This window comes from Sitophilus oryzae, unplaced genomic scaffold, assembly GCF_002938485.1.
Source record: "Sitophilus oryzae breed Bouriz unplaced genomic scaffold, Soryzae_2.0 scaffold_379_pilon_pilon, whole genome shotgun sequence".
Lineage (NCBI taxonomy): Eukaryota > Metazoa > Arthropoda > Insecta > Coleoptera > Curculionidae > Sitophilus > Sitophilus oryzae.
This window is the reverse complement of record NW_022146950.1, coordinates 1,291,826-1,319,246: the sequence shown is the minus strand read 5'-3', so window position 1 is coordinate 1,319,246 and position 27,421 is coordinate 1,291,826. Positions and strand designations below refer to the sequence as shown.

Genomic DNA, 27,421 nt, shown 5'->3' with positions numbered 1-27,421 from the left:
TTATAAATAGGAGTACCTTTAGTATTTTATTTCCCTTTTCACAAGCTTCTCATCGTTCACAACATACAACATACACATATACAAGAGAGAAAAAAGTATTATTCGATAAAAAATATTAATCTACAAATGCATGTTTAGGAAACTTATCTGCTTTGTACAGATCTACAAAGAGTTCAATAGCTTCTTTCAAGACATAATTGCATTCTTCTAAACATCTGGAAAATAACAGAATAAAACATTAAAAATTAATAAATATATATGTTACAGTAAAAGTCGGAAATTCAGTGATTGTTAACATTCACTAGGAATAAATTAATATAATTACGCATTGGACCAGTGAATGTGGTATTTTAAAGAGATTTGTAGCCTTTTCCTAGTAAATTCTAACATTCACTAGTCAAAATAAAATGCACTAAGTAGCATTTACTAAAGATTGCCAGTAAAAGCTATTTCACAGAAAATTTCTTCCACAGGGAAAATACCGCATAGCACTTTTTACAACGATAACAAAACAATTATACATAACCACAAAAAACAAAGCGAATTTATGCCAGATGTCTGGCAACGTTGGCACGTTTAGCTCAATTTATTATTATCCTTACATCACCTATTATTCAACTTATCCTTATATTTTACAACATGTGACAACCGCGCTAACTGAATTTTTCAAACTCACTGCTATCGTCCAGGTAATGCTAGCATTCACTAGTAAAAGTTGGTTTCAAAACTAGCTGTTAACTTTTACTGGCGTAGTCTTAGCAAATCAGTGAATGTGAGCTTTTACTAGTAATTGTGAACAATCACTGATTTCCAATTTCTACTATAACATATATATGATCAAAAAGTTTTGTAATTAAGTGTGTCGACAGCTGAAACGATGACAGGCAACTGTTTCTATCTGTCAAAAATCCACTTAATGACACAAAACTTTTATTCTTACTTTCTAGACCAATCGACTTTTAGTTTTGTAATTTGCCCCAATGTGAAGACAAGCTCTTCACGTTCGGCCTCATTCTGTGCTTTTAAAACGCTTTCCTGCGGAATGAGGACTTCTGTATGGACCCTCGGGTCTTGGAACGCGTTCCTTTCCTGATAGCTCAACGCGTTATATACGTGCAATTGTTCGTTTGTGATCACAGCTCTACCTTGGTCATCAAATAACTCGAGCACAAACGACCTGGTAAACCCAAGCGTTCTTTCGTTATCTAGCAGTGTAAGAGGAAATTCTTTATACACACCCATCACTACAATTACCGCACATTTATCCTACAAAAAGACAGATATAATAGATATCAATTGCATAAATTAGCTTATATACAGGGTGTCTCAGAAATAAGTGCAAGAAATGCACAAATGTTTCAAGAAATTGAAAATGTTCTATTTTTCTTGGAAAATGTTGACAAACTTTTGAGCGCCACTGTTCACTCTCTCGAGATTTCTAGTAGCCAGCGGTTATCAAAATGTTTTTTTTTTAATTTTCAAATTTAAATATTTGGGCTATTTTTAATTTATTTTAAAAATGGTAAATATAGTTCATAACAATTGAATTGGTGAGTTCGAAAACCGTACAAGTCCAAAATTTGACATTTTGTTTAAAATTTGTCTCTTTATAACTTGAGCGTAAAAACCGTACTAGGTACAATTGCACCCGTAGAATGAGGAGAAAAACCGTACATGTCCGTGACTTGTACGGTTTTTTATATCAGCAACAAAATAGTAGCCAGTTAGTTGTTTTACTCACAGAAAATGATGATTGAATGATTGAGATGTCTTTTTTGATGATGTATTTTTTCTTTGTCCCGAATAAAAATTAAAAAAATTAACAAATATTCATTAGTTTTTTTTTTATATACAGGATGTTGAGTTCAAAAACCGCACAAGTCCATTCCCTCTTTTTATGTGTGATTCGTAGTGCATTTTATTTTTTAAAAACTACCATTAAAATACATTGCAAACCACGAGACCTAAAACTTTTCTATGCAAACCGAAATCATATGTCGATCAGTTTCAATGTTAAAAAGTTTTTATTAATTTTCTGGAAACGCTAATTTTCGACATGTACGGTTTTCGAACTCACCGATTCAATTAAACTTTTAGTTACGTAATCGCGGACGCGATTTTTAAATTCATCGTTGCCAACCATGGACATATTCGGCGCCGTGCTGACTAACTGTAATTTAAATTTCGCGCTGGGGATTCAGGTGGTAGCTCTGCTGCAAAAAATGTCATGTTGCCGCATTTATTTATTTATTTCCTGACATTGTCATTCGTTTTGACACTTTAGTTTTGTATTACGAGTTTTTGGTTTAAATAAATAGTGTTGTGATACTTTAAGCTTGAAAATGCTTCCTAACAGACCATGCAGTCGAACATTGTTCTTTTTAGAACCTCTTTTAATGCGAAGTGTACAAGATAGCTTAATAGCCCTAAAAAAGTCATTGCAACTTTATTAGAATATTTTGAACGGGAAAACGGTAGTAACGGCCTTTTAAGTCTACTAAGTGCTGTTAAGAAGGTGAGTTTTGTTGATGTAAATAATAACTGTTTATATATTTATAATTAATTTATTTTTGTTTCCTAGCATATTTTGATTAATAGAAAATATAAACGTGGGCAACGCTGTGCCGGTCAAGCTTAATCACGTGACTAAAAGTTTATTTGGTTAGAACTGTGGAAAAGATGTTTCTTTTGGCCAAATTTACCACTCCTCAAGATACTTGCACTGGTTTCTGGGACACCCTTTATTTTATGTACCGTTTTATATACCAAGTCAACGCTAAACGAGTATGGGTCGTGTTCAGTCTGAGGCAACTGATTCATAAATAAATTACAGATATCTTGTCTTCCTTTAAAAATAAAATCTGTAGTTTTAGAAAAATCGGCAGACTTCTTCAGGTTTCTTGCTACTATACTGTATGGCCGTAAACTAAAATAACAATTTATAACAGTCAAGGAAAAACTACCGGGTATTTCAAGTTCGACTCTCCCTATTGGGATCTAGGAAACGGTAAGAGACACAAGGTGGCTTACATTGGGGCAAAGTTGACTATAAAGGCACACATAAAGAAACTTTTTTAGCTTCATTCTTTGGTGACGTAAAAATCAGTTGTAAAATGGTGGCGGGAGGGGAGGACCTTACAGATCTATTGTGTGTCCCCTCACTGTGTCCACACCATCTTCAATTTTTTTTAACGAATATAAGTTTTTTATTTACATGAAGGACATGTTTTAAAAACACATCCAAAATTCCAAACACACGTGCTTTGATTAGGCTTGATTAAGGTTTGCAGCTTCAGCATTTGCCATAAAATAGCGAGCAATTTGTTACAAAACCATATAAATTATATATCACTGTAATCACAAAACTTCAATCCATTTCAGTATTGTAACGGAATTTTAAATTATATCTTTATTTTCCAGAAAATTTAGTCCAAACATGGAATATTTTGTTGATGTTTGACCATCAAAATCTTAAAAATAAAGAAGTTGTCAAAAAATGTGCTACAATACGGATATAGTATAATCGTTTAATTTAATTTCCTTCTTCATTTGTGTAAAAATACCTAGCCAGTTTTATATAAAACGTTAAATGCCGAACGCTTATTTTGGTACTTTTTCGGACTAGTGAAATGGACTCTTTAAAAGAATATTTTACGCGTTTAAAATAGTTTTTTTGTGTAAAAATAGTTTTTTACGTGTGAAAAATAGTTTTTTACGCGCAAAAAAATAGTTTTTACGCGCAAATAAATAGTTTTTTAAACCCATCAAAAATAAAAACGGAAACCGGAAATTTTCAGATCATTGGGCTCACAAACGGACAACTTTCTTTTCCGAGATCTCAATGGCGAGAGCTAAAATTTGAAACACCCTGTATAACGTACTGAGCACCGGTAGATGAAAGTTGATTAGGTACATATATGGTTGTTAATGAAAACAGTGCCTCCGTGTGATATAATCCTGACAAAAGCCTACGATCCTTTGAATCATACACAGTAAAAAAATACTCCAAAAATTGGTTGACCAGGTCAAAGCTATTATCGTCGCAAAGGTAGTTTCTTTTTGTCATCGGTAATTTTCCCCTAGATAAAGGCATACCATCCTAATTTGAAAAAAAACAATTACGTCAACAATTACTGTCTAAAACGAAGATATCTAACAACACTCCGCTTGTTTATAATCATACATATTTTAACAGTGAGCGCGTTCAGGGACGGTCAGCGGCTGAGTGGCTGAGTAAGCGAATTCCCTAAACGGTCTATTCTGACGAACAGCAACAGTCAGCCGCTGTGCAAAATTCTCAGCGGTAAATATTTAGGCTGAGACAAGTCAGCCTTGACCTATTTCCTTATCTGTGTCAACTAATGTAAAATAACTTCAATTTTCTCAGTTTATTGTTTATTTTTTATGGTTTGTTGAAGTTTATAGTCAATCGTAGTTAATCGAATCTTTAAAAAATAGGAGATATTTGTTGTCAAAAAAGTTACAAAGCAGTATGAACAGTGTTTTCCATAAAATCAATAAAATGAAAAATATACGAAATAATATACATGTACTGATTTCTTTCGAAAATCGACTACAATGAAACTGTGATCCCTTCCCCGACACAAACTGTACTTTGTGAGACAGGAAATTGTAGAGAGAAACAAGCCCTATAACATAGGATACAACATTTTAATGAACAGTGCTTTCCATAAAATCAATATAATGAAAAATATACGAAATATAATATACATGTACTGATTTCTTTTGAAAATCGACAACAATGAAACTATGATCCCTTCCCCGACACAAACTGTACTTTATAAGACAGGAAATTGTAGAGGGAAACAAGCCCTATAACATAGGATACAACATTTTAATGAACAGTGCTTTCCATAAAATCAATAAAATGAAAAATATACGAAATAATATACATGTACTGATTTCTTTTGAAAATCGACAATAATGAAACTATGATCCCTTCCCCGACACAAACTGTACTTTGTAAGACAGGAAATTGTAGAGGGAACAAGCCCCTATAACATAGGATACAACATTTTAATGAACAGTGCTTTCCATAAAATCAATAAAATGAAAAATATACGAAATAATATACATGTACTGATTTCTTTCGAAAATCGACTACAATGAAACTATGATCCCTTCCCCGACACAAACTGTACTTTGTGAGACAGGAAATTGTAAAGGGAAACAAGCCCTATAACATAGGATACAACATTTTAATGAACAGTGCTTTCCATAAAATCAATAAAATAAAAGATATACGAAATAATACATGTACTGATTTCTTTCGAAAATCGACAACTATGAAACTATGAACCCCTTCCCCGACACAAACGGTACATTGTGAAACAGGAAATTGTAGAGAGAAACAAGCCCTATAACATTTTAATGAACAGTGCTTTCCATAAAATCAATCAAATGAAAAATATACGAAATAATATACATGTATTGATTTCTTTCGAAAATCGACAACTATGAAACTATGAACCCTTCCCGGACACAAACGGTACATTGTGAAACAGGAAATTGTAGAGAGAAACAAGCCCTATAACATAGGATACAACATTTTAATGAACAGTGCTTTCCATAAAATCAATATAATGAAAAATATACGAAATATAATATACATGTACTGATTTCTTTTGAAAATCGACAACAATGAAACTATGATCCCTTCCCCGACACAAACTGTACTTTGTAAGACAGGAAATTGTAGAGGGAAACAAGCCCTATAACATAGGATACAACATTTTAATGAACAGTGCTTTCCATAAAATCAATAAAATGAAAAATATACGAAATAATATACATGTACTGATTTCTTTTGAAAATCGACAATAATGAAACTATGATCCCTTCCCCGACACAAACTGTACTTTGTAAGACAGGAAATTGTAGAGGGAAACAAGCCCTATAACATAGGATACAACATTTTAATGAACAGTGCTTTCCATAAAATCAATAAAATGAAAAATATACGAAATAATATACATGTACTGATTTCTTTCGAAAATCGACTACAATGAAACTATGATCCCTTCCCCGACACAAACTGTACTTTGTGAGACAGGAAATTGTAAAGGGAAACAAGCCCTATAACATAGGATACAACATTTTAATGAACAGTGCTTTCCATAAAATCAATAAAATAAAAGATATACGAAATAATACATGTACTGATTTCTTTCGAAAATCGACAACTATGAAACTATGAACCCTTCCCCGACACAAACGGTACATTGTGAAACAGGAAATTGTAGAGAGAAACAAGCCCTATAACATTTTAATGAACAGTGCTTTCCATAAAATCAATCAAATGAAAAATATACGAAATAATATACATGTATTGATTTCTTTCGAAAATCGACAACTATGAAACTATGAACCCTTCCCGGACACAAACGGTACATTGTGAAACAGGAAATTGTAGAGAGAAACAAGCCCTATAACATAGGATATAACATTTTAATGAACAGTACTTTCCATAAAATCAATAAAATGAAAAATATACGAAATAATATACATGTACTGATTTCTTTCGAAAATCGACCAACTATGAAACTATAAACCCTTCCCGGACACAAACGGTGCATTGTGAAACAGTTAATCTAAAATATTCAAAAAAGACAATTGTAAATAGAGATCGAGGAAGTTAAAGAAATAAAGAAAATTCAACTTGATTTACAACAACAAATTAAATTAAAGAAAAAAAAATACGACTTTCTGAAAAAATTCTAAATTAGCATAAATAACTTTTGATTGTAATTATACCGTCTGATCGACGAAAAATTGCGCCCAAAAATTGGGTATCCCTATATAAGTTTACTTATAAAATAACAGCAATCTTCATCTCCACGTCACCCCTTACGTTGTTTTTTTTTATTGTGTGGTATTTACCAAAGGTATTTACACCTTCAATAATTTTATTTGTACCATACCATCGAAAAAAATTGCGTAAAAGGTGACTTGGTCCAACTGCCAGTTCCTGTTATTTTAAGTTGTTTTGTTTTGGTGTATAGGCAAAGTTATTTATAAACTATTATTTTTTAGAAATTTAATGTTTAATACTGTATTGTTACGGATTCCGTGGGTCCACTAATTTAAACTCACGATAAAATACTTAACGAATTTATTTTCTCACTTTATACACAATTACTAACTTATAACACACAACAAACTAACTATTCCTTCACCAAATTGTCCGATTTTCAATTTCCACGCGGTATATTCAAATTTCAAAAACTCTTAAACTTCTCCAACTGTCGTAAGCGCTCCTTTTTAGCTGTGGTGAGTGTTTCGCGAACAATCTAAAATTATCGGGACGGGTCCGCCATCTACTAGTACATTCTATTGTCTGCTTCGCTTACTTGTCGACTTGATTAAGAGAGGGCGCTACAACAAAATATTGTCTTCAGGTTTCTGGACACGTTGCGGTTTTAGTTGCTCGCTTCTCCGACAGATGGCGCCACATACACCTTGACATTGCCCCCTTCTCAAATTTGATCGTCCCGATCAAGGTTTCCTGTCTGGTATCTCTTCAATCGATCCAGATGAACTACTTTCATCTTACTTCTAGGGCTGCGTTGAATCCGGTACACTACATCATTTATCCTCTTGATGACTGTATAAGGACCTTCCCATGCTGGAGTTAACTTTGGGGACCTTCCTTTCTTGCGCTGTGGATTATACAACCATACTCTATCGTCCTGTTGAAATCCCGTAGAATTAGCTCTGAGGTCGTAACGAGCTTTCATCCGGTCACTGGCTAGCGTAATCTTACTTCTCACGGCCTTATGAATTCCCAATAATCTTTCCTTCCTAACGACTCTTTCGAACGACCGTCCAACGTTATCTTGTTCCATTTTTCCTCCAGATCGAGTACTTGGTCCTTGTCTAGCTGCGCAAATCTTACAACGTTGACACCATTTCTTAACATCTTCACAATAATCCACCCAGTAAAAACGGTCTCTCAGCTTGCTCAGGGTCTTGTTTACCCCAAGATGGGCTCCAGTTTTACCACCATGAATTTCTTCCAATACCTGGGTGACTTTCTTCCTTGGTACCAGTAACTGAGTTGTTACGGTCCTGCCATCCGCACTTTCCCACGTGCGCTTTAACAATCCATTCTCAATCACCAGTGAATTCCACTGAGCCCAGAGAGATTTGAAAACCCAGCCCTCTGTCCGCAATATCCTGCGACGGTGGTCTCTCGCCGTTACCTTCCTTGAGCCGTAGTATTGCTCCGATGTCTGGATCTTTCATTTGATCTTTCCTCAATTGTATCGTCGTCCATTGTTTGTCAGTTCTCAATTCAAAATTCCTTACTCTGATAGTGCTTTCACGATGTTTCATTTTCTTGTCCAAGGTAGCTCGTCGTCGATCTAGGTCGTTGTCGATAATTTGTACCCGTCCTACACGGCACCCAGAGGTTTCCTCTATTTTCTCGAACACAGTCTTCTTGGTATCACCAGGTATCATCACAATTTTCGATGATCTTTCTTCCATATTTCCTGGTCTCTTCTCTTTAGATACAGAAAATTCCTCATTTCCGATTTTCAGGATGTTTCTATGGTGATCAAACGAAAAACCATGTTGACTGATCACATCCATACCCATGATAAAATCATCTTCAATGTCTGCCACTAAAACGCTATGCCGAAACTTCAAATTCCCTAACTCCAATTCCATGAAAGCCTCTCCCGTACAACGGCCATTTCCCCGTAACTGTACGTAAATACACTCTTCTTCTAAGAGGCATCATCTTCAATCCTTGCACTGAGTTAGTCCGCACCAACGATACCATAGCGCCTGTGTCCACAGTCATTCCAATTCTTCTACCATTGACCTTCCGTTGATCACCAAACTGTCAGCGGTTTTTCCTAGACTCCTAACGGAAAACATCCTAGGGGCTCTGTTTTCTTCAGCCAATACTCGCTCATTAGTGTTGATTTCCTGGTGCCTATGTTCTCTCGATGGTAAACGGAATCGCATTTGGACGCGGCAATCCCGTTTGATGTGGTCATTCCTGCCACATCTATAGCAACTTATGTCCTGGGATCTTCCGATGTGCCGATGTTCTCTTAATGATGAACGGAATGGCATTTGGATGCGACAATCCCGTTGGATATGGCCAATCCTGCCACATCTATAGCACCTAATATCTTGGAATCTTCTCTGGTTCTCTGTCTGGGTGTTGTTGACTCCCTTGTTTATTAGTAGCTCACATAGTTTGACGAATTTTCTACACATCTCCTCCAAACTTCTGTGGGTACTCTCGGGCTGTTCCTCTACCGTTACCGATCTTATCTTCGGTCTAGGGATGGCGCTAAAAGCAGCTTCGATTTCCAGCGCCCTGACGAGTACTTCGCTGCTGGTAGAAAATCGCGATATTTGCAGCGCCCTCTGTAATTCATTGTCCCTCAGTCCGCTGATAAAGCACTGAGCAGCGAGTTCCTCCCTAAATCCTTCCGGTGCTTCAGGATACGCTAGGTGTACCAGCCGACGTAAGTCTGCTTCAAATTCCTGCAGACTCTCTCCGGACCTTTGCAGGCGTGTCTTGATCTGGGCCTGGTAAAGTTGGCGTCGATGTTGGTCGCCATATCTTCTGTCCAGTGCAGCAACCAAAGTTTGGTATTCCTGCTGTTGGGCTGCAGGAATAGTTTGCAGGAGTTCCAGGGCAGGGCCACGCAGCGCGATGACAAGTGCCGCTGCTTTCTCCTGGTCAGTCCATCCATTGGCAGCAGCCGCTACTTCAAACTGGCGGTGGTACATCGTCCAGGTGGTTTGCCCATCGTAGGTCGGGGCCTTGAGGTTCGCAGTTCCATGAACGCCAGGTGTCCTTACTTGTACCTTGGTCTTCTGTAGGTCCATCTCTAATTTTCCATTTTCTGCTGAAGGCGTTCCTCCAGATCTTCTACGGCTTCTTGGAAGTGATTCTGCTGTTCCTGGCAACGCATTTCCAACATTGCTTCTTGCTTTTTTTCCATGTCTCCGAAGCTTTTCTGAAGTCGAATTTCCTGATTTTCTAAGATTTTCTGAAGCCGGTCCTGTTCTTCTTGCTTTTCTCTCTGACGTCGCTCCTCCAAACGAATTTCCAAATTACCCAATATTTTCTCAAGCCGGTCCTGTTCTTCTTGTTTCTCTTGTTGTCGTTGGATTTTCAAATCTTCGAAAATTTTGTCTTGATTTTCTAGAATTTTCAGTAAGCGGTCCTGTTCTTCTGCTTTCTCTTTTTCTAGTCGGGCTCGCTCTTCTTCTCGTTCTTTACGGAGTCTTTCTTGATCTTCTGCTTTTTCTTTTCGCAGCCTCTCTTGTTCTTCTGCCTTTTCTCTTCTCATATTCTCCATAAAATCGCCCAATAATTTGCTTACTTCCTCCATTTTCTTCGCTTGCTGTCTCGTACCAACCATAAAAATTCCCAAATTCGGTGTAAAAATCGTCCAATCCACTTAATTTCTTCTTAAAATCCTCTTGAATCGCACTTCCGACACCAATTGTTACGGATTCCGTGGGTCCACTAATTTAAACTCACGATAAAATACTTAACGAATTTATTTTCTCACTTTATACACAATTACTAACTTATAACACACAACAAACTAACTATTCCTTCACCAAATTGTCCGATTTTCAATTTCCACGCGGTATATTCAAATTTCAAAAACTCTTAAACTTCTCCAACTGTCGTAAGCGCTCCTTTTATATAGCTGTGGTGAGTGTTTCGCGAACAATCTAAAATTATCGGGACGGGTCCGCCATCTACTAGTACATTCTATTGTCTGCTTCGCTTACTTGTCGACTTGATTAAGAGATGGCGCTACAACAAAATATTGTCTTCAGGTTTCTGGACACGTTGCGGTTTTAGTTGCTCGCTTCTCCGACAGATGGCGCCACATACACCTTGACAGTATTGTCAAATAATATATTTTCAATTATTAATTGATCGCCACAGTAATAATTCTTTTTTCAAAATAATTTTTATTCTAAAGACTAAAGATCGATTATAGACTGATTTGAAGACGATTTATTTAAATTTCTCTCAAACTTTTATAGTAGACAGAGAGCGCATGAGACGGCTGCTGTTTCTTGTTGTTTTGTTGTTTTTGCTACTTTTTGCCGTTTAGGGAATACCGTGAAATGTCATAAATCAAGGGTCAGCGAAATTCTACGCTAAATGTCAGCGGTTGTGTTCGCTGAACGCGCCCAATCTGGACTAATCTCAGACACACCCTAATACTTATATTTGATAAATAATGATGACGTAAAGGTGAAAAATGGCTGAACAGTCCTTAAATAGTTATGTCTCGTTTAAGTTAGATGTCTTTAGTCTCTTAAATTTATCTTACCAAAAATTCAATTCCTGGACAAATTTCTTTAGCTTTGGAAATATATTCGCTCTCATCGCAATTGCATAAGGGATTGCCGCTCAACTTCAGTTCTTTAATATTAAAATGTTTCAACGACATCAAATCATCAAATGACTTAATCTAAATTATATAATTTAATGAAAATTATATCTAAACAATTAGAAAACACTTACTTCATTATTACTCAGATCTATTCTCTTCAGTTTCATACCAAAGAGAACCTCGAGAGGACTACATATTTTAATATTATTGTTTGATAAAATAAGCTCCTCAGGTGATAACGTCTTGGAGATATGTAAAACAAAATACATAATCTTTGGTTGAGAGAGCGGACAGTACTCTGTTAAATCTGAAAATTAGATGTAATAAGGGCTTTGAACAGTGTCCGGCGATCTAAGTAAAAAAATACCTTTATCTTTTGCAAATCTGTCCAAATCGAGCACCTTTTCGGGTATATTCATACGCTTTTGTAAAACGATCAACACATTTTTCTGAACATCAATTTTTACCTCATTTGTATTCGAAAAGTTTAATACTATATTTATTTTGAACTAAAACAAAACATAATCAACATAAGAAATAAAATTAGTATCAACTGAAACTCATAAATACACTTTTAATTTACTTATTTTGCTTAAAATTTGTATTTAAGTGTATGCTTTCGACTAATATAAAAAAAGTACCAAATTCGTAGGGTGTTATACATAGACTTAAAATAAAATATAGACTACACTATTTACATCTCAACGCGGTCAAACAATCTTTTTTGTACACATGTTTACTTCTGGGTACAGTCGACTGAGCCTTCCTCATCCAGCCTATGTTGTCACGTCTTTAATATTATCAATATTTTTTTTCTTGTTATACACATATATTGAGATATTAATACTACAGTTTAATAAAGTAGGTTTTAATATTCCAGAGATGTATTAAATAGTCCTTATACTACTAAATTATAAGTCGGATACTGTTTAAAAAGGATAAGTTCTTTACAATATGACAACACCGATTAGAGGCGAGGGAGCCTATTCATTCATTTATTACCTTGTAGTACGTGTCGCACGTGTGCGGTAAAGCTTTGTTGCCGCTATCTCCCCGGCTGTATTAACGCATTTTCTTAGCTTGTAGTGCTTAAGTGTTTATTTTATTGACTTTTTCTGTTCAAGAACTATAAAATATGGTTCGCCAGTGCCAAATTTGCAAGAAATTTGACTTAAATAATCCATTTAAGTCTTGAAACGACTTTTGACCGGTAGGCAACTCTCAATTTACCCATTGGGAGTCAGTGGCGTTGTTGTAGAAAGGCGCTTATTTAGATAATATTTTAGTAAAATGTAAAATCTGAATTTTTTCTCTTACATTACATTATTTACTTACTTACATTGTAACAAAATCATAATTATAACCCTGTTAATAATTAATAATGTTTTTATTAAAAATATATTCCGGTTTATTCTAAAATTATCTTCAGAATCTAAAATAACATACAAGAATTTTAAAATGATATTACATTATGAAACAATATTTTTTAAGATACCGGGTCGTCTCAAAAGTGGCTCACCCCTATAACTTTTTATTTTTTCAGATACAAAAAAAAATTGTATGTTAGTAGGTATATGACATAAATTAGGATTTATTGATGCATTCAATTGTTTTTGGTCTCTTCCTGTTTCACCGAAATGATTACATCTTTTGATTTTTAAAGGCACCCTCGGTATATTGCTACTTTATTCGATAAAAAATGACACTCTGAATAGAATGACTATCATATGTCAACTTTTGACATTGTCGCTTAAAAACAAATCGTATTTTAAATTTCAATCTACGGTGCCATGGTGTTGTTAAAAACACTAAGTTTCAATCAAGGAGCCTTGGAAAAATAGTTTTGATCGTCTAATGGGTTTCGTGTCTTGTTTAGACCGGTTAAAAGATGTACAAATCGTAGTTTTAATCATACATATGTCAATTTTTTCAAATGAAACAAGGGAGACTCATTGGCATATTTGGAAAAATCATTTTTTTATGAATATATTGATACCACACACTTGGTATTTCGAGTCAAATTGTCGTTATGAACCGCGTGTTACAATTACAATTAAACCATATGCGAAAATGTCAAAAGTTGACATATTATGCTATGTCATTCTATTCAGAAATCAATATTATTATTAAAAATTAAATTGTTATCATTTTCTATCGAATAAAGTAGAAATATACCGAGGGTGCCGTTTAAAAATTAAAAGTTATATTCATTTCCGGTGAAACAGGAAGTGACCAAAAACAATTGAATGCGTCAATCAATCCTGATTTATGTCATATACTAACATACTAAATCTTGTTTTTTATTTGAAAATATAAAAAAAATTTGAGGATGAGCCACTTTTGGAACGCACCCGGTATTATAAAGACAGTACCGTGTTAAATAAATGTAGTTTTCATATTATCCACTTCCTATCACCTTCCTTGCTTTAATGGAACAGATTTATGTTTTCTCTAATTTACATAATAAGACGTCACTTAACCAGAAAAAAAATTACAAAAATCATATATTTTTTCTCTCCCTGTCGCCGATTCTATTATATCTGTGAAATAGATCCTGTTTTGATTAATATTAGGGGTTGTAAATGTTTGACTAAAATTAATAATTTATTATTAATTTCAAAAATTATGTAATTTCGTTAATAAAATTTCTTCTATAACGTGTATTTTATTATTTTTATCCTTTTTGGACTCTAAGACGTTTTTTTCTAAACTTTTATTCAAAAAACCTGTCCTAAATCTTAATAAAACATAAAAAAGTTTAAATACGATATATTTTTAATTTAATTATAGCTTCATTAAAATAAAAAAGTTACCCGGCTATGATACGGAGAGTTCAGGTGTACCTGAGAAACGAAAGACAGTGTTGTGTTTCTCGGCAGAGTCGTCAGGGAACGACCGTTATGACAGAGACAACCTATCTATCGCTCGTGTCGCACTCGTTATAACCTAAAACAATAACACAACAATAACAAGACGTTGTCTGACCGCATGTTCCAGCTATTTATGAATGAGATGCTCAGTCTATATTTTATGGTGTTATATCTAACAAGCACCAAATAAAACTAAGTAACAACAGTGTAGAGAAGAATTACCGGTATACCGAATTACCAAATAAAAAATAACATCTTGTCAGAAAATTTTGAATAAATACGAGCTATTAACATACCGGTTTGTACGTGTTTGCTCCTGCAATCTTGTTGTACGGATGATCAATGGTCAAATTATCTTTGCATATCTTTTGAACGGCAGCTTCACAGTTTCGAGCCAGAAAGTACGAATTAGAGCTCAGACTGTCTTTTGAAAAGAAAACTGGAATTAAATCGCAAGGATGAATATGATCTAATATAGTTTCTAAAATTTCATCTCTCGTTAAATCACCAGTATTGTTGATCTAAAATTTGAATTAGAGATGTTCTAGAAACCGAAAAATATTCTTATCTTTATTAACTCTACTCACCACAAATTGATGCCAACATTTGGGATTAATTAGAAGGTGTTTGTATTTATAAAGGTTACCGGTTGCAAGAGTAATTTCGTTAATTAAAACTGAATCGGAACTTGCACCCTTAGACATTAGTTCGGCTTTATTATTCATTATAAAACTTATTAAGATCGTAAGAGCGAATAACTAAAAACAAAATAGGATCAAAAGTTGATTATAAACCTTAAATCAACTGAACAGCCAAACATCAGCCGAAATAAATAAACTAAAATCAAAACAAACTGTGAACCACAGCTGTGAACTGTGATTTATAAGAGTAGTTCAAATGATTTAAAAATAAATTATTATCTATGGATGAGAGGTAATTCGATTTGACTAATCTATGGATACATATAAGATAACGATTCAATATATGACATTTGATTATGCTTGAACCAACCCTGAAAACTAAACTGCATGATCCTTTGTTCTATGGCAATAATAATCACCTTCCTCTTTATCTATGGCAATGTGACAATGACATTGACATTGACGTATGTCGATGTCGTTTGAATTTGAAAGTTGAATTGAAAGGAGCTCTTAAAAATATAAATAAAAATAATATTACCCTGTAATATTTTGTATTTGAAAGTATACACAATAAAAACTGGTCCGTTTTTAAACATATGGTGTTTTGTTGAAAAATTATAGTACACAATGAAACAAATGTATTTTAAAGACAACTCCCTTGTGATAGTTTTTTAAATCCTTTTAGGATACTTTATTTATATTAGAATATATAGGTAATACGACTGTAGACCGTGTGTATGAATTGAGCACTTGTATAATTACGTATATTAAAAATAAGTCTACGTTTTTTTTAGAAATGAGCGCCTTTATACGACAAATTGCTTCAATAGGTTGGCATCGAATTCTTGTAGTGTTTTTAGTCCTCTGGCTATTAGTGTTAGTTCTGTCAGCTTTTCCCGGTCTAAACACTACAGCTAGCTTCGATGCCAAGTCATCAGAAAGACTTGTTAGAGCTCTCTCAGATTTAGAAACACTTAGAAAACAAAACGAGGAATTGCAGGAAATATTTAAAGAGATTAGTGTTAAGTAAGACTTACAAGAATTATTTCTTTAAAATGCTAAAATGACAAATATAATAAAGAGTACATTTTTAGTAATTTAAGTGATGATCAAAAAGAGGCAATCGAAAACTTTCAAACCAGGCTAACTAAGGTGGAGCGCCCTTATATCAAACTCGGTTTAGGAAACATAAATTCTAAAGAAGAACCAAATACACAATATGAACAATTGAGAAGACGGATATATACAAATACTAAAGAATTTTGGTTTTATATTCATTCGTATTTGTTGGATATTCAAAAAAAAGCCAATGATATTGCTCCAGAAATTGTAGACACTGTTAATCAAGTTTTAAGTCTGGGCAGTGAACATAAGAGATCATTACTTCATGATATCGAACAGTTAGCTGAAGTAGACGGATATGAAGATTGGAGATTTAAAGAATCTCAGGATTTAAGCAATCTTATACAAGAAAGGTTTAAGCATTTGCAAAATCCAGAAGACTGCGATACTGCAAGAAAATTGGTTTGTAATTTAAATAAAGGGTGTGGTTATGGTTGCCAACTACACCATGTTGTCTATTGTTTTATGGTGGCTTATGGCACAAAAAGGACGTTGATATTAAAATCAAAAGGGTGGAAATATCATAGGGCAGGTTGGGAGGAAATTTTCATGCCTTTAAGCGAAACTTGTGTATCTCCTAATGGTGACACAGTAGCCAATTGGCCAGGACATGCCGAATCTCAAGTAATAAATCTTCCTATTATTGATAGTTTATCTCCTAGGCCTCCATTTTTACCATTAGCAATACCAGAGGACATAGCACCAAGGTAATATATTTTTTTATTTTATTTTGGTTAATAATATGTGTTTATTCACTAAAAAATAATATTATTTACACCCTATACTCTTTAAAAAAATTTAAATGTATTTTACAGGCTTACAAGGTTACATGGCGATCCAATTGTATGGTGGGTTGGACAGATATTGAAGTACCTGTTACGGCCTAAAGTCAAAACTACCAATATAATTCAAGAAGCCATGACCAAGTTGGGTTTCAAGAAACCAATTGTCGGGTAAAAAAAAAAATAGTATAAATAAAACTAATTTGCATTCATAATGCATAAAAATTTTTAGGGTACATATACGGCGCACAGATAAAGTAGGCACTGAAGCAGCATTTCACAGGCTGGAAGAATATATGACTGCAGTAGAGGAATACTATAATCAGTTAGCTTATACTAAGAAAGTTGATAAAAAGCGGGTATATCTAGCTTCAGACGATCCAAAAGTGATGGTTGAAGCTAAAACCAAGTATCCCGATTATGAAATTATATGTGATCCGCAGATTTCCAAAACGGCTGGTGTTTCCACTAGATATTCAGACACGTCTTTGTTTGGAATTATTCTTGACATCTATATGCTTTCAATGAGTGATTTTTTGGTTTGCACATTTTCATCACAAGTAAGTATTATTTTCGTTCACACAATTTTTTACATAAAGTTTAGGTTTAATCATCCGTTTTTTTAATGAAAGTGTTTTGATCTGTTGTGGTGAACTACCAATAGTCTCTCCAAAAAAATCCTCTATGGGTATTTCGCCACTGCACTGCAAGAAAGTCTACAAAATAAAATAGTTATTTTTTGTAAACACTTCTGCGTTAATCCCAAACGAAAATTACTAGTCAGAAGTTAGATTTACAGCTATACAAATTTGTCTAACGAACAAAAAATGCTTAACGTTTGGGAAAGGTTATCTCTTTCCGTCGTCGGAAGCAAAAAAATACAAAGAATAAAGAAAAAAACTATTTAAAATATTTAAATTCAACTATTCGAGAACACTTTAGTTTTTTTTTAAACAGATACGTCTTCAAAAACTGTTGATGTTCTGTTAAAATGACATTATATCCAGTTAAACTTCAAAATTAACAATTACTACCTAATAACAATTACATAATAAAGTAAAACCAAAAAGCCCCAAACTTTCTGTATGATTATTTTTAATTTTTACGTAGGTATGTTATGTTTATTTATGTTATGTTCTTTAAAATCAAAGAAGCGATTGCCATTCATTACTAACATCTACAGATGCATGAGCAATGCATTTATTTTTATTAGATTGTATTAAAAAAGCCTCTTTTATTTTTCATTTAGAGGCTATCGCTTCTTTCATTATAATTTTGGCGTTATTAAAATTTATTCTGTGCCCTGTGTATGAATGCTGACAAATCTTAGATTTGTGAAAATCTCCAAAAAATGTAATATACCAAATACCATGCGAATGCGATAAATTTTACATTGGTGAAACATCTAGACCCTTAAATGTTCGAATTAAAGAACATAAAGATTATTTAAGAAAGGGAGATTTTCACAAATCTAAGATTTGTCAGCATTCAAGGCACACAGGGCACAGAATAAATTTTAAGATTTGCATGGGACACAGGGCAAGAACCTGAGGACCAATCAAGATATTATTTTTTATATTATTTGCAACGTTTGAAATTGATTAAAAAATTATTTGTAACGTTTGAAAAAAAAATAGTATGTTCTATCCAGAGTAAAAAAGTACTTTTGTGCATTCCTGTAACGTCGGACTAGCTTTAAGCTGGTCCGTCAAACGTACAGCCTCGTCAAAAAAAGGTATAATTTTTACTCCTAACAAAACAATACACGATTGTTCGGAAATAGTTTTAAGTCGAGTATGAAATCAGTATTATCTAATGTCAAAGTGTAAAGTACTTAGTGCAAATCGAAATGTCGGTAGAAATTTGGAAAGAACTAGAAGACAAATTGGAGAAGTTATCTTGATCAACATACAGATGTTTCAAAAAAGATATAAAACAGCATATTTTCTGACAACGATTATAGATTCTCGGGAATGAAGATATCAGAAGCACCTAGTGCTGCACTAGAGTTTGCTTAGTAGTTGTACATAAATTTCTAGTTCATAATATTTCCAGATGATTACAGTTAACATATTTTAGGTATGCAGGGTTGCTTATGAAATTATGCAAAATTATTACCCCGACGCCTCTTCTAAATATACATCGTTAGACGACATCTATTATTACGGTGGTCAGAATCCGCACAATATGATTGCAGTGTTGCCACACGAACCTAAAAGGCAAGGAGAACTGCAATTAACAGTTGGCGATCTCGTTGGTAATATATACATATTTAATACGAAAATGTATTTTAACTACGTTAGTGAGTTAAGAAGCGCTTAACTCGCGCATTTTGAGTGAGTTAAGAGCTTCTTAACTCACGCATTTTCATTACCGCACTCCTTGTTTAGATGACTACCAAAGAGAAAAAAATATTTTGTAAAACATTTATTTTGCACTAAATTAGAAAAATATGTGGTAAAGGTGTGGATCCGGTGGCTGACCTTGAAGCCCATATTTGCTGCATTTGATCATCGATACTACGCAAGCGCACATCGTCGAGGTTGCCAAATTGCAGTTTATTTTCGAATTATTTGAAGTTGAAAATTTTTTTTGTGTTAATCAATAATAATACAAATTCTATAATTAATTTTATAATTTCAGATTTATCTTGATATCTAAAATTAAGGAATGATATATAAAATTGAATATATAAAATTGTAATAATAATAAAACATTTATTTATATATTTACATTAGAATTAAAAATTATCATTTACTGATTTTTTCTTAATAGTTTTAAACTTATTAGAATTATTTTATTTCTTTCAAGTTATTTAATTTCTAGTTATTTACAGGCAACAATAGTTTTAATTATATATATTGATGTATTGAAGTACTACCATGACGAGTCTTACAGAACAATACACGTCAATGGGAGATAGAGGTAACATTTTACCTATAATGTTACTAATATAATATACTTTGATTATAATGTTGGTATCATAATTTCTTAAAAATATCAAGTTAGTGGATTAATAGCAATTTTAGACATATATTTTATCGAAGAGTTGTGGTGATAAGACTAAAATAAGCTTTATGTTTTATCTTTTTCTCTTTAGAAGGGTTTGTGTCGTAGACTTTACAGTATTTAATATCGTATACTTTGATATTCTTTTCTTAATTTACTGTAATTTCTTGTTTTCTATAATGCCAAATCTTGACAATATGGTGAAGGTTGAGTTTTGATCTTATTAGTTTTATACCTGTGTTTATACAAGGCCAAATTAAGACTTAGTTTGTGATTTATATTAAGATCTTTCTTATATTTGTTATGTCTTAATCTTAATACTATATTATGCTTTGTCTGGAAAATAAATGTTAAAATATCTTAATTTTGCATATCCAATTCCTTCCTTCCATTAGGAAAAAAATGGTTTATATATGCTAAGAAAATTACATAAATTAGGTGTAAGAATAGAGAAATCTTAAGGTAGCAGAAAAATTAATGCAATATATGTATAAGCAGATTAAACAAGGTAACTGTTAATGTTGCTGAAGCTGATTCTACCATTTTAATTACGGAGGCTAAAAGGCCTTTTAAGTTAAGGCCTCCGTAGTTTTGATGGAATGTTAAAAAAAACTATTATGAACATAACATGGAGCTACAGCATCTAAAAATTAAAAAAAAAGAAAAAACTTGGACACGTCCCTTTTAATTTCCCGAATTTTTAATAAAGCCCTTTTTAAACGTAGCATAATAATCTAGAGCAATTATATTAATTATAGGAATCTAGAGTTTTATTTCTATTTAATTTTATTGACTATGAAAATACATAATAAGCGTTCACGTGTTGTGCGAAATATTAAAATAATAACATAAATAATATACCGCGTACTATGATTGAAAAAAAATAGCGTCAGTGATGACTATGAAATGAAGATCGCTGTAATTGTATATGGGAAATGTCCTTTATCGTCATTTCCCAGCCAACTGGACGCCGTTTTTTCGATCATACGGTATATATTGACAAAAAAACACTGAAAAGCACATATTTGTTTTCTACTGAAAATAATTCCAAAATAACTCACAATCTGGCAACATCGAAGATGTGCGCATGTAGTGTCTGTGACTATATGCAGCAAAAACTCGTTTCAAGGTCAGCCACCGGATCCACACTAGAGATGGGCGGTTATTGGTAAAAAACCGGTTATAGGTTAACCGGAATTATCTTTAAAAAATAATAACTTAACAAAATTAACCGACACAAATTAACCGGTTATTCAAATAACCTAACCTAGCAAAACTAAATATTTAGTTTTCCTATAGGTTTACTTACCTCTACACTCTATAGGTCTACTTCAAATTTAGATAATAAACTTAGTTAAATCGCATGATTAAATAGAGATTGTAGCAATGTAAGTATGTATATGTACAAAATGAATTTAAATAAAAATGCTAACCTCACTTTTTTGAGTAGACATGGATATGATATTAAAACTAGTAATTACTTAACGTTCAAATAAACTACAACTCACAAGTTCTACAACCTACAACCAAGTTATTTTAATCGAATACCAAAGAAAAATAAGGAGACTGAATGAATAAATGAATAAATAATGAAAGATTATCTTCATTCATTACTTGAACTTCAATTGTGTATTCTTAGTCTAAGCTTCAAGAGGGACTTCAAACTACAAATAAAATATATTTACGGTGAAACGTGGGTGAAACTGGGCGAAACCATGGAAAACTTTTGAAGAACCGTTGAAAATCCGTTAAAGTCGATTAAAATTTAAATATAGAATTTAGAGAATCTATTTGAAGTTAGGTTCGTATCACTTGGCTAGCTGGTGGCTAGTAGTAGTCTATGGCATTAGTACTTTGTTTTACGGCCTGACCTGTCAGGGCCATTCGGCCGTTGTTTTGATTATTATCATCAGGGTTCGCCTGATGCCTGATTTAATTTTGACATTTGATGTTTGATGTCATGTTGATGTCATATATTTTCACTTGTGTCTAGCCCTAGCAGGCAACTATTAAGCCCGACCAATCACGTTAGAGTTTTTGACAAACACAAATGTATTAACACCCTTCAAATAATCACGCTAACCAACCTGATTGGTCAAGCTTAATAGTTGACTGCTAGAACTAGACACTTCTTATATTTTCGTTTTGGGAGCAGGATCTCCCGTTATCGTCGTAATATCGGGAAGATCCGTGCCGTTCGCTTCTTCGAAATTTACGATTCAAACAGCTAATATTTAATTGTTACTTGTTTTATACAAGTACGATTCTTTAAAAATAACCGGCTATAGGTTATTGAAGGTAATGCAAGGTTATTAGGTTAATTAGTGAAAAAAAAACTACCTTTAAATAACCGGTTATTTTAGAGGAAAATACCGGTTATTCAAAAAACCGGTTACTTTTGCCCATCTCTAATCCACACCATTACCAAATATGTTAGCTTTGTTTTGGTTCGAATTTCAGGACGATTCTAGAATTGCGCAGAACAAATTGCGTACTAGTTATTATCTCGGATCGGTTCGGAATCAATTCGAAAGAGCCATAAACCAAAACACATCAAAGATTATTATTGTTGCGCATGTGCGAACTGTTAATTCGTAAACCGTCCCTACTGAGAGGCGCGAATCGTTAGGACGATCCTAGAACTGTCCAGAACCAGTCCCAGCCGGAAACCAAAACAGCTGTGTAAACATTCAGAATCAATTCCGAACGAACCAAAACATAAAACGCTTGAGACGCATGTGCGAACTGTCCTAACGCGTGAACCAAAACAAAGCTTATGGAAATGAAAAGGTACTCATAACAGCTTTGTTTTGGTTCACGCGTTAGGACAGTTCGCACATGCGTCGTAAACGTTTTATGTTTTGGTTCATTCGGAATTGATTCTGAATGTTTACACAGCTGTTTTGGTTTCTGGCTGGGTTCTGGACAGTTCTAGGATCGTCCTAACGATTCGCTCCTCTCAGTAGGGACGGTTTACGAATTAACAGTTTGCACATGCGCAACAATAATAATCTTTGATGTGTTTTGGTTTATGGCTCTTTCGAATTGATTCCGAACCGATCCGAGATAATAACTAGTACGCAATTTGTTCTGCGCAATTCTAGAATCGTCCTGAAATTCGAACCAAAACAAAGCTATAGTTGTGTACTTTTTTTTCGGTGCACCATTTTTCATACTTAGAGCACGGCATATAAATCACACGACAGGCTAACTCTGCCCAGATCCCATTGATTGAAATTTCTATAAAATTTGACCTTGAAAACACCATTATGGGTGCCGAGTCAGGGGTGCAACTATGTTCATGTTTCAAAGCGATAGTAAGTAATTTTGTAGCTTGAGACACTATGTTCAGTAGCAACATCGATTCGTAGCGATATTCTGATTTCTCGCTTTGTGGCGAGGCAACAGTCTAGACCGTGCGAAAGAGTGTGGTAGTGATACCATATTTTGCAGCATTTGAGCGACAATAGTTTTGCAATGAACATAGTACCGATCTGACTTCGACATCGCTCCTAGACGATCGGTTGCTAACTTGAACAAAGTTGCACCCCAGGGCCGGATTAAAACGTATCAAAAAATTTCCCAGAAAATAAACTATTGATAGACAAGGTCGTATTAAAAAAAAATACTGTAATTGACTGAAACTGAATTTTATTTACACAATACTTTTATCTAAACAAATGAATCGTTAACCGCGCATACTCCTCGAAAAGTAAAAATGAAAAAATCATTTAAACATTTAACTGTAGAGAATAGACAATTAAAATTAAAAAACATCCCAGGAGTTACAAACAAGAATTAAAGAAATACCCAATAAAATATCTGTTGAACAATCTAAAGAGGCTACGTACAAATTATGTCCATCAATGGACATAGCAAATTTTGTTAATATTCAAATTGCACAAATTAACAAATCAGCTAAAGGAAGAAAAGTAACTGATGAATTTAAATATAAATGTGTTTGGCTATAAGTATACTTTTCCGGGCCAAAAATATACAAGACGCTCTTGACAAATCTATTTTGCCTTCCACGTCCAGAGACCCAGAGACACTAAGATAATGAATATATGACATCGATATCAAACCTGGCTTAGAAAATCTTAGTGTACTCGTATTTGAGACTCTGAAAAAGAAAAGTTGAAAGTGTCGATGAACCGGATGAACTTCATCGATATTGTGTTCTATGTATTGATGATATGAATATCAAGTGCAATTTGTTTTATAATAGTGGTCGTGATAATATTGTAGGTTTTGAGAACCAGAAGGGGAATAGAGAGTTTAAACCAGCTCGGGTGTCTAATGTTGTTATGGTAAGAGGTATCTTTACCAATGGGAAGCAGTCCCTAGCTTATTTTACAAGCTTTTATTTAACTTCCTTTGTATACAGGGTGGTCCGGACTGTATTCCGGAAACTTCGGCAGCATATTCTGCAGATAAAAATAAATAAAAAAGTTGGTATAAATATATGTCCTAAAATGTTTACTTTCAGAAATACAGGGTGTAGAAGTTTCATTTTTATTTCGATTTTTTCTAAATAATTAGAAGTAACGTCAATATTTGGATGAAAATTGGTGTCTGGGAGTTTTTTTGACATGAGAAATTTGATTTTTTATTATGAACTTATAACGTCATTACACAATTTTATATAATATAAAAGCTTGTCGCGGGATTTGAGTGTACAGTTGCACTCATAAAAATCTGGTACGACAACTTTATCTGTAATTCCTATATCTTGTAAACCTGTCATTATTCCCATCCAGGATAAATTCATCCAGTTTAGAAGAATATTTAAAAAACTTTGTGTCCGAATATTACACACTGGTACTCAAAATTGCCAAAATGATCTGGCAAACATCTTATTAAAAACGGCAGACCTTATTATGAAAAACAACGAGACCTCTGTTCTTTTCTCTCTGAATTGTCATGAGCTATCCATAAAAGTTAAAAATAGATACGGATGATCAGAAAAACAGTAATTTAGAAATGAATCTTGTTTGTCATTTTGCAGGATACCTAATAATAAAAATTACTTTGAATGCCGTAGGCAATGATTGAGTATTAAAACTAAAAGAATTTCGGACTTCCATTGTACTACTAAACTACAAAAACCAAATATATCACACAATAAACAAAAATAAAAAAACAAAATATATCACTCAAGAAAAGAATGAAATAAAATTAGCCGCACGTTACTGACTCAAAGCTGCCGTAACTCTATGTTGTCGATGAAAAAGACTACGACTGACTACGACACTGGTTAATTTCTGTTGCTGGCACCCATAATGGCGGCGTGCGCAAGGAAATGCGCGTAGCGTTCCCGCTAAAGCGAATTGGCCTGCCGTGTGATATGCGTGTGATTTATATGCCGTGCTTAGAGTATGTATATTCATACTTCTGTTTTGATCTTGCTGGAAGCAATCCAGAAATGGCTCTGAATGCCTCTTCTTCAATGTCAGAGGGAATACTTTCGGAATAGATCATTTTTTAAACTAGTGACATCAATATTATTTACTGTCATATTGTCATTGCCATGCATGGTGTTATTTGAACAAAGGTATTAAGGTAATTGATTTTTAGGATAGGTATATAGTTAAGTACAATAATTTTTAAAATTTATTGTGTGTTTTTATAGTTAGACGTAGATATAATATTGTACAATACACGCCAATTAACTCCATTAAGATACTTGTGTGGTTACACAACTCGTGCTAGGCACTCGTGCAATTTTAACACGCGTATCTTAATGATGCTGTTAACTCACTTGTATCGTAAATATCTATTATTGACTCGTTTTTTCATTGTTAAGGTGTGGCTGGGAATCACTGGAATGGTTTTAGTAAGGGCAAGAACCTGAGAACCAATCAAAACGGATTGTATCCTAGTTTTAAGGTAAAAGACAAAATCGAAGTTGCGAAATTTCCTACATACTCTGAACTATACAAAAATAAACATAAGAAACAAGACTCTAAAGTAGTTTAAGTATATGTTCTTAGGTTGCTTTAGTGTTTACTGTAACTTTGTGGTATGTTTCCTATTTTAAATTAATTTTTGTAAATGTTTACCTACCATACCAAATAAACTTTTAGTCACGTGATTAAGGTTGACCGGCACAGTGTTGCCCATTTTTACATGTTTTCTTTTAATCAAAATATTTTAGGAAACAAAAATAATTTAATTATAAATACAGGGTGTCCCACTTAAGATGGATACAAGCCAATATCTTGATTGTTTGTTGAGCAATCTTTTTCATTTTTGGCAGGAGGCTGTATGACTATAGGACGTACATTTTACCCAGGGTAAGAAATGCGATACCTCATAGACGTACGTTTTAATGGGGTTTGATATTTTTCGAGTCAAGAGTAAACTACCCTTAGGACAATATTTATTTCAAATCTGATATTCAATCCGATATTGAATCCTCCTTACCTAAGATACTTAAGTTCTAATTTTGATAAATATTGATACAGGGTGTGTCATTAAAATAAGGCATTTTTATTTTTATTATTATTTTTTTAAGTACTTACGACGCCACTGGATAAACAACACATTTATTATCATTAACCTATTATCAATTAATAATCGATTTAAGTTTTCAGATAGCTTCCATAATAATTAAGATACAAAAAAACTAAATATTTTCAATTTATTTTGTTTATGTGCTTAAAAAAATTGTTCGTAACAAAATAATTTAAAAACCCAGTTTTCAATGGAATCTGAAATAAGATTTTTATTCGTTTTATTGAGGACTATTTTAAAAAATCCAAATTGTTAGATATTTAAAACAATCACTATTATCTTTGAAAAATATGCTCTAAACAAAGATTTATAAAACTATAACGAACTAAAAGTCAACATCTTCGACCAAACCACCATAACAAAAAACGATTATTAATTGATAATTGGTTATTGATAATAAACCAGTTGTTTATCCAGTGGCGTCGTAAGCAGTGTTGTCAGAAGTAAAAAATTGTACCAGATTTGGTTTAATTGTACCAACATACAATCATGAAGCAGATTTTAAAGAAAGAAATTAGAGAATCAAATTTTTTTGAGAAATACTTTTTCGTTTCGATATAACGGTGTAATTAGGCTAAAATAAATTATATCCAAAAAAAAATTGAGTTAAAAACCTAAAATTACGAAACAAAATATTTCACAATTTCTGCATTTCTTCCCCTGGGATTCTCCAAACTGCCTTTGTGTAAATTTAATGATAGGATTTTACTTTTTCATAATATGATGTAATTACATAGCCAATATAAAATGAAAAGTGATCGCTAGAATCCAGAATTTTGCAGCAGCAGAAACACTAAAAACAGTAAAAAAACTGTGACTGTGACAGTAAACCATGGCAGTAAACCTCTGCAACCAGTCATGAACCAACGGAAGTGTCTACACGCTACACGTAACCGTCGCTTCGGACGGTTCTTCCTTATGTATAATTTGATCGTTTATATTATTTTGAATTCTACCGTCGGATGTTTTCTTAAAAATCATTGAAGTTATGCTCAGACAGTCAAATAATTAACAATAGAACAATATTTAAGCGCGGCGCCGGTCAAAACTGTCCGACGGTTACGTAGACA

At 33.5% G+C, this 27,421-nt stretch overlaps 2 protein-coding genes across 2 annotated transcripts; one reads left to right on the top strand and one right to left on the bottom strand.

The window, feature by feature from the left end:
* Positions 1–15,129, bottom strand: LOC115885267 (nuclear RNA export factor 1-like). Its single transcript, XM_030904117.1, has 9 exons — positions 14,869–15,129; positions 14,578–14,802; positions 11,779–11,920; positions 11,543–11,718; positions 11,349–11,489; positions 3,882–4,099; positions 2,755–2,926; positions 941–1,266; positions 1–215 (listed from the first exon to the last, which is right to left on the bottom strand). The coding sequence occupies exons 1-9, from the start codon at positions 15,004–15,006 to the stop codon at positions 116–118; spliced, it is 1,638 nt and encodes a 545-aa protein (XP_030759977.1). The 5' UTR covers positions 15,007–15,129; the 3' UTR covers positions 1–115.
* A 274-nt stretch (positions 15,130–15,403) lies between these two features.
* Positions 15,404–25,966, top strand: LOC115885300 (alpha-(1,6)-fucosyltransferase). The gene is made up of 7 exons (XM_030904161.1): positions 15,404–15,635; positions 15,717–15,948; positions 16,017–16,751; positions 16,860–16,997; positions 17,059–17,386; positions 18,906–19,083; positions 25,642–25,966. The coding sequence occupies exons 2-7, from the start codon at positions 15,719–15,721 to the stop codon at positions 25,812–25,814; spliced, it is 1,782 nt and encodes a 593-aa protein (XP_030760021.1). The 5' UTR covers positions 15,404–15,635; positions 15,717–15,718; the 3' UTR covers positions 25,815–25,966.
* The last annotated feature ends 1,455 nt before the right edge of the window (positions 25,967–27,421 follow it).

Coding starts and splice junctions, on each gene's coding strand:
- LOC115885267 (XM_030904117.1), bottom strand. CDS start 15,006: ATGAATAATAAAGCCGAACTAATGTCTAAGGGTGCAAGTTCCGATTCA. Junction 14,803..14,868: donor AATGTTGGCATCAATTTGTG/GTGAGTAGAGTT, acceptor TTCAAATTTTAG/ATCAACAATACTGGTGATTT. Junction 216..940: donor AAAGTCGATTGGTCTAGAAA/GTAAGAATAAAA, acceptor GTTATTTTCCAG/ATGTTTAGAAGAATGCAATT.
- LOC115885300 (XM_030904161.1), top strand. CDS start 15,719: ATGAGCGCCTTTATACGACAAATTGCTTCAATAGGTTGGCATCGAATT. Junction 15,949..16,016: donor TTTAAAGAGATTAGTGTTAA/GTAAGACTTACA, acceptor GTACATTTTTAG/TAATTTAAGTGATGATCAAA. Junction 19,084..25,641: donor AACAGTTGGCGATCTCGTTG/GTAATATATACA, acceptor TTCATTGTTAAG/GTGTGGCTGGGAATCACTGG.